At 47.1% G+C, this 8,050-nt stretch overlaps 1 protein-coding gene across 1 annotated transcript; it reads left to right on the top strand.

Moving 5' to 3' along the window:
- The first annotated feature begins 5,392 nt into the window (after positions 1-5,392).
- On the top strand, positions 5,393-7,764 carry sox9a (SRY-box transcription factor 9a). Its single transcript, XM_028567047.1, has 3 exons — positions 5,393-6,176; positions 6,422-6,672; positions 6,929-7,764. The coding sequence occupies exons 1-3, from the start codon at positions 5,749-5,751 to the stop codon at positions 7,762-7,764; spliced, it is 1,515 nt and encodes a 504-aa protein (XP_028422848.1). The 5' UTR covers positions 5,393-5,748.
- The last annotated feature ends 286 nt before the right edge of the window (positions 7,765-8,050 follow it).

An 8,050-nucleotide genomic window follows, 5' to 3' on the forward strand; every position in this document is an offset into this window, starting at 1 on the left:
TTGGAGGCTAACTTGCCTGTGTGACATGTGGAGGAGGAGGAGGAGTGTATTCAACCATATGCTGATCTCAGATTTGTTTTTTTTGCATTTTTGACAAGATATCACGTGGGAGTGGAGGTCATTTATGATGTCACAATGTGTGTGTGTGTGTGTGTGTGTGTGTGTTTGAGGTGTGCAGATCTGCCAGGTAACAGCTGAGCAGCTGCTCTTCACTGCCGGTGTACAAGGAAAGGGTTCGTTCCAAGCTGTTCTCACTCCCAACTAGTTAACATACTGACGGTTGGTCATTGGCCCTCACCGCCACATACCGACGCACAAGGCACCCTTTACAACCATATTGGACGCACTGGGCAAAGCAACAGAATAGAGTAGAATAGAAGGTAACACTTTACTTGAAGGTATCTACATAAGAGTGACATGACACTGTCAAGAACGCATGACACTGTCATGACACAGTCATGACACATGAACCCTAACCCTAACTTATCATGACAAAAACCAAAGGACACTTACTAAAAGAAGCATTCTGTCAAACGTTTATGACTTGTGTATAATGTTTATGACACGTTCATGACAGTGTCATGTCACTCTTATGTAGATACCTAAAGTGTAACCGAATAAGAATAGTCTTTATTCTCCTTGTACATGTACAACAACATTGAATGCAGTCCTTTATACTTAGTATCAAGGGCGACAACGGTAGAGAATAGTATTTAAGACTAAAACTCAGCACAAGGTTGGTGTGGTGGATGGGTCAAACAACACAAGACTTTCAGCCAGGAGACTGGGGTTTGTGTCCTATCTTTTAACCCCCCCCCTCACGATCTTTTCCTAACCATAACAAAATGCTTTCACCCTTTGCATTGAATAATGATGTCAAGGGATCTTGACCAAGCACGTCGAAAAATGAAGCAAAAAGGGGTACCCAGCACTTCAAAAGGGGTCCTGACCAATCGACCTGGAAAAATCACTCCAAAGTTGTACCCAGCGCATTGATATGTGACGCCAAAGGGATACTGACACAGAGCGTTAAAAAGTGACAACCTGAACCCTAACCTTCCGACTGGTAGTCATCCTGAGTCACAGATGCCAAAAGGTGTACCCAGAGAGTTAAAAAGTGACACCAGGGGATCCTGATGGTGCACGTTGAAAAATGGCACCAAAAGGGGTACCCAGCATGTTGAAAAGTGATGCCAATGGGTCCTGAGCAAGTGTCAGTAGGCCTATTTGACAAGCCGGGAGTGAGACCGCGTTGTTCTTTCACGTAGTTGTCCGTCTAACTAATGGCCTTGCTTTTCTTATTATCGCCAACATTCTCTTCTTCTCCTCCTCCTCCTCCTTCCATTTACACTTCTGATGTTCCCCCGTCCTCTCCCTCCGTCTTCTTTGCACACCTCTATTAACCGTATTTGCTCTGTCAATAGCGACACCACGTTTTCCACCCCTCTGCTCTGTGCGTCAATGCGTTCACGCCTCTGTACCTCTACAAGCAAACAGGCTTTTGCGTTTTGGTGGCCTTGTGTGACGGCACGCCGCTCGCACGCGACCGCAGCGTCGTCCCACGAGCTATTAACGCCGAGCCAGAGCTGCTCCCTTCTATTTGTGTTCAAAGCGAGTATCTTAAATAAGCATGTCTCGTGTAAATAAACCGACCCGGGGAACGAAGGAGCTCGCTGATGTTAGGCTGTAGTGTTTTGGAACCACAGGCCTAATTGGTCAGGGAGAGAAAGAATTACCGAGTGATTCAGAGTTTGAGCAGTAAAAGGCAAACAAGCAACATAACAGGGGAAAAACAGGGAGGAAGAAAAAAGGGTTGTATCTGTTGGGGGGGGGGGGGGGAAGGGAGGCTGTGACAGAGTGACCGAGCAAGCAGAGCAGTGGAATTAGCTGTAACTGACATCTGTGAGCTATTAAAGGCAACTTCAGGTAGCACATGTTGTCCACATTAGGCTGAACTGAGATTTACATTTCCACATCTCCACGAAGCATAATAAACAACCACAGAGGGGGCGTGTGCAGGCAGGTTACCATCAGTGGCCACTGCAGAACACTTCATATTACTCTCTGATTGGAGAGTCGCACTGTTTGGCTGAAGAGAGGACAAAGGGAGTGTGTGTGTTTGTGTGTGTGTTCAGTGAAGGGGAAAATATACACATATCAGTAGTAGACAGTACATCTACTCAAGTACTGAGCTTAAGTACAATTTTGAGGTACTTTTTTTTTCTGTTTTCTGCAACTTTCTGCTTATACTCCAAATATCTTTTGCTTTTATTCTACAAGATAGTTGAAGACGTTGAAGGGATGAGAGCGAGAGGAGGGATGACATGCAAAAGGGCAACGGGTCGGACTCGAAACCGGGACTGAGCCTTAGTATATGGGGAGCACGCTCACTCATCTTTATCCTGCCTGCAACTTGTCCAGGATGTGGCTGCTAGATGGTTGACTGGTACCAGAAAGAGGGACCATATTTCCCCAATATTGGCTCCTCTTCAGTAGCCTGGCTCCGCCCTCCTACGTACTACAATTTTCATTTTCCTTCATTACACCGTCTGGGTTTACGGTATATTTGTGGATTTTCTCCGGCCAAATCTTTACCGGTCCAATCAGCGAACAGAGGGAGAGGCTGAGAACGATGACGTTGAAGTTGTGCGCTAGTTTGAGTTGTAGTTCCGTAATGGCGGCGGAGAAAGATGCGAGCGAAGACATTCGGTCCGTTGTGGCAACGCTGCCGAATATCCAGAAGTTAAAGCCCAAGCAAGAACAATCTTTGCTGAGTTTTGTTGGTGGCCATGATGTTGTGGCCCCTCCTCCCGCCACGGGGTTCGGGAAAAGTTTGACTTTCCAGCTCGCTCCGTTAATAGTGAAGGAGTTGGCTAAGGCTAACGCCAGCGATGCTACCACGACCAAAATGTTAGCGATTGGTTATGGCAGATCCAGAGCGGCTCTGGACAGATCCAATAGTTTTAAACTTCGACAGAGTACCGGCCTTCAAGTAAGTTAACACTTGTTAATGGAGAGAGGCCAGACTCTCTGTACAAATGAAATGTACCAGAGTCTGGTAGGACCAGGCTACCTCTTCACCGGTTACCAGTCAAATATAGAATTGATTTTAAGGTACTGTTACTTGTTTTTAAGGCATTACATGGATTGGCCTCTTTATTTATATATCGCTGATCTCCTTACCCCACATCACTCCTCCAGGACCCTTAGACCCAGTCAATCTAACTGGATCGGTCAGCAAATGTTGTTCTTAAGAAGCATTCCAGCGCAAACTAGCTACAAAACAGAAACACCAACAATGTAGCTCTTCTACACTAATCGGGAACTAAATCAGTTCCTTTTAGCTCTTCCACAGTCTCGGATGCAAACAAAGGGTGATCGTGCCTTTTCAGTTGTGGCCCTGAGACTGTGGAATAAACCTCCCATTCATATCAGGTCCTCCCCCCACTGCCGAGATTTTTAAGTCTCGTCTTAAAACACATTTTTATTCTTTGGCGTTTGACTCAGTTTAGGGACATTTGTACTAAAGTGTGTAGTTTGTGTCATGTTCATTGTGTCTATGTTTTTATTGTATTCCTTTGTTTTTATAATATAATATAACTTTGTACAGCACTTTGTTCAGCTTAGGTTGGCTTTAAACGTGCTTTATAAATAACTTGACTTGACTACAGGTCTTTTACTAAGCAGCTAAAACAATGGATGGTCAAAGCATATACACTACCGGTCAAAAGTTTGGGGTCACTTAGAATACCAGCTGATCTGAGTGGGTGCCTGATCTATAATGCAGTATCTACATTGCCCATTATCAGCAACCATTCATCCGATGTTCCAGGGGCACATTCTGTTTACTAATCTGATATCATTTTAAAAGGCTAACTGAGAAAACATTGGAGAATCATTTTGCAATTATGTAAACATAATGTAATCTGAAAACTGCTGCCCTGGTTAAAAAAAAATAAAAAAATAAAAAAATGCAACTGATCTCAGCTGGTATTCTGTCTATAATGGAGGGGAATGGACATTTCTAAGTGATCCCAAACCATAGTGTACATGTCAGCACTATAACTATGTATGTATTCTGTTAGTTTGATATGCCAACATGTATGTATTTTACTTATTGTTTCCTCTTAGTTCACTATTGTTTTTAATGCTTTCAACAGCAGCGTCTTTTCTAATCTTTGTACTCTATGCTCTGTTGTGTTATTTTGAAACCTGTTCTGCTTTGTGCTTCGTTTTATTGCTAATCTTTTTGCTTCTGTGTTGTGTCTGGTTTTGTGCAAAGTTCAGCCCTGCTTGTTTTGTCTTGTTTTTGTTGTTTCTTTGCATTTTAAAGTGTTTTTTTAATTTATTTTTTTAACATGAAGCCTTTTGCCTATAATTCTGGCATTTTTAACCCATGTATAATCATGTTTTTTTTTATTATTGTTATTAATTTGCACTGTCCCCTTCCTAAAATGAACTGAATTGAAATCTGTATAGTTTTGAAGTTATAACACTGTGTAACACAACTCTTAAAATGTTCTCAACTTTATGAGGAACATTTGGTTAAAAAAAAATAATAAAAAAATAAGCTTAGGCCAGGGTGGAATTTGTGCAGTCAGCAAATTGAACAAAATTCTCCATTCACCGAATCATTGCTCTGTTGTTGGAAATGAGATGAGCGATACAAAAATCAGGAGCCGATGTTTGACAGCAACTGTTGATCTGCAGCTCCCTCCCTCCTCCTCCTGCTCCTCCTCCTCCTCTCAGCTAGGGAAGGCTACCTACTGGGTTCCTATAGACTGCTGTCTCCCCCTATTGACCACATGCTGTAACTGTAGGCATGGACCCAGTCTGCAGAAAGACACTAAGAAACACAAGAAAATGTTTTTAAAAGTTAATGATAGAACGTGTGTATAGCAGTTAAGGGTGCTAAATGTCATACATTGAAAAGTGTAAATGATAATCTTTCTTGTGGACTGATCGCATTACTTGCCACGCTCTTTAGCAATTGCATTATTCTCTTTTAGACACTTTCTTCATAATAAAAGTCACTTTTAGCACAGAAATAAACAGATTCCATATGTCTGATTAGATGTTGTATCCCCGTACAGCCTTGTAAATACATCTATAGGAAAATCCAGCAACCAGAATTAAACTGCACATATTCTGGTTGGCTCGTGGGCAGTCTGTGTATGTTTGAGAGAAAGTTTGTGTGTGTGTGTGTGTGTGTGTGTGTGTGTGTGTGTGTTGTTGGTTATGAGAGGGGGACAAAATGGGATCAAGTTCCTTCACTCTGGCGTCACATGCTGCCGCCCAATCAGGTTCGGGCTTTCCTGTGCGCCATGGTAACGCTCTTATAAAGCCCGCATGCGAAACGTTTGCAGTTCAAAGCACTCGCGCGTTCTGGGGATTGTACTTGGAGACCGGAGAGGAGCACTTTACCGTTTCATGCTGCAGAGTTGAAAGCAAACTCGAACCCAGCTGGCTTGTTTTCGCCCTTTCAAGTGCGCGAGCCGCAGAACACGCACTCATCCTAGGAGTCTGTCCGAAACTCGTGCGTAAAGACTTTTTTTTACTCACCAGAGCAAAGCAAAAAAGAAAAGAAAAAAAAGAGAATCCGTTTTTCTGTGCACTTCTCTCATTTTGAAAGACTTTGGTCAAACTCATCCTGGCACGGTAGAGTCTATTTAGAGACTTTTCCTCTCGCGAGAAAGCAGAACCAACTCTCCCGTTTCACTCGTAACTTGGCACCCAACAGTTTTTCGTATGAATCTCCTCGACCCTTACCTGAAGATGACGGAGGAACAAGACAAGTGTCTGTCCGACGCCCCGAGCCCGAGCATGTCCGAAGACTCCGCGGGCTCCCCGTGCCCGTCCGTGTCGGGCTCGGACACCGAGAACACCCGGCCGTCGGAGAACGGGCTGCTCGGCGTGGACGGAGAGTTCAAGAAGGACGAGGATGATAAGTTCCCCGCGTGCATCCGCGACGCCGTGTCCCAGGTGCTCAAGGGCTACGACTGGACCCTTGTGCCTATGCCCGTGCGCGTTAACGGATCTTCTAAGAACAAGCCTCACGTGAAGAGACCGATGAATGCCTTCATGGTGTGGGCTCAGGCGGCGCGGAGGAAGCTCGCGGATCAGTACCCACACCTGCACAACGCGGAGCTCAGCAAGACTCTGGGGAAACTCTGGAGGTAAGTGGGACCGCTTCAGCTTTTACGCAGCGATTTAGGACGTAATGAGGATTGTTTTTTCATTTATTTAGTTTTTATTTGACCTCTTTCTGTTTTGCGCATTTATCTTATCTGCAAACCGAATCCGCTGATTTTAAACATTTGCATAGTTTCTTTTTTTGTCATGGGGGAAAAAAAAGTACTGAAAATAGCGCACCGGTAATAATAACTTTGGTTAATTTGATTATCCTTTTTTTTACGCGCAGACTTCTCAACGAAGGGGAGAAGCGGCCGTTTGTGGAGGAGGCTGAGCGGCTCCGGGTGCAGCACAAGAAGGATCATCCGGACTACAAATACCAGCCCCGGCGGAGGAAGTCGGTGAAGAACGGGCAGAGCGAGTCAGAGGACGGCTGCGAGCAGACGCACATTTCCCCCAATGCCATCTTCAAAGCCCTGCAGCAGGCGGACTCCCCGGCCTCCAGCATGGGAGAGGTGCACTCTCCGGGCGAGCACTCAGGTGAGCAGAGAGAAAAGTGTGTTTTTCAGCCCCCTCAGTAGTTCAACATTCACCTCAGTGCATGTTCGAGTGCCTCATTTTTTTTTCTCTTAAGACTCATTTAAAAAAAAAAAAAAAAAAAAAATCTTTAAAAAGTCAAATAATTCATTCCCCAGCACCACAGGTGTGTTTAAAAAGAACTAAACTTGAGTGAAGGAGTTAAAGAAGAGCAAAAAAAAATAAATATCTAAGCTGTGCCTATTTTCTTCACTTGCAGGCTCCCAGGGGCCCCCTACTCCCCCCACCACCCCGAAGACAGACATCAGCTCAGGCAAAATGGACCTGAAGCGTGAAGGTGGCCTCCGCTCTCTGCCCGAGGGCCCCGGCGGGCGCCAGCTCAACATCGACTTCCGCGACGTGGACATCGGCGAGCTGAGCAGCGACGTCATCTCCCACATCGAGACCTTCGACGTCAACGAGTTCGACCAGTACCTGCCGCCCAACGGGCACCCCGCCGTCGCCGGCAACCCCGCGCCGGTCGCCTACGCCGGCAGCTACAGCATCAGTGGCGGCGCGCCAGTCAGCCCGCAGGCGGGAGCGGCCGCAGCGTGGCTGGCTAAAAGCCAGAACCAGCCGGGCCAGCAGCAGCAGCAGCAGCAGCAGCACACTCTGACCCCGCTGGGGGGCGCAGGCAACTCAGAGGCAACTCAGGCCCAGCACCGGACCCAGATCAAGACGGAGCAGCTGAGCCCGAGCCACTACACTGAGCAGCAGCAGGGCTCGCCGCAGCACGCCGCCTACAGCCCCTTCAGCCTGCAGCACTACAGCCCCCCCCAGCCTTCCTCCTACCCGGCCATCTCCAGGGCGCAGCAGCAGTACGACTACTCCGACCACCAGGGGGGCGCCGCCGCCGCCGCCGCCGCGTCCTACTACAGCCACGCGGGGGCGGGGCAGGGCTCGGGGCTCTACTCGACTTTCAGCTACATGAGCAGCGGCAGCCAGAGGCCCATGTACACGCCCATCGCCGACAACACGGGGGTGCCCTCCATTCCTCAGAGCAGCCCGCAGCACTGGGAGCAGGCGCCGGTTTACACCCAGCTCACCAGACCCTGAGCTGGCCTGCCCCCCCCCCCCCTCCGCCCCCTCCTCCCCTCTCCCCCGGTCCCCCGGCACACACTCAGAGACGACCGACATGTACAGCCACACTAGATCTGACAAAAACACACTCCGAAAAAAACACTTTACTTTACCGGGAGAGTTTTCCTCCTCCCAAGGTCTCCCTGAATCAGACACTTGAATACGAGGAAGAGGAGAGCTGGACTTGTGATTGGCTCACGCCGTGCCTTGCTATTGTACCTTGATAGAAACTATATATATATATATATATATATATAAATAT

This window comes from Perca flavescens, chromosome 21 (genome assembly GCF_004354835.1).
Source record: "Perca flavescens isolate YP-PL-M2 chromosome 21, PFLA_1.0, whole genome shotgun sequence".
NCBI classification, from domain to species: Eukaryota; Metazoa; Chordata; class Actinopteri; order Perciformes; family Percidae; genus Perca; species Perca flavescens.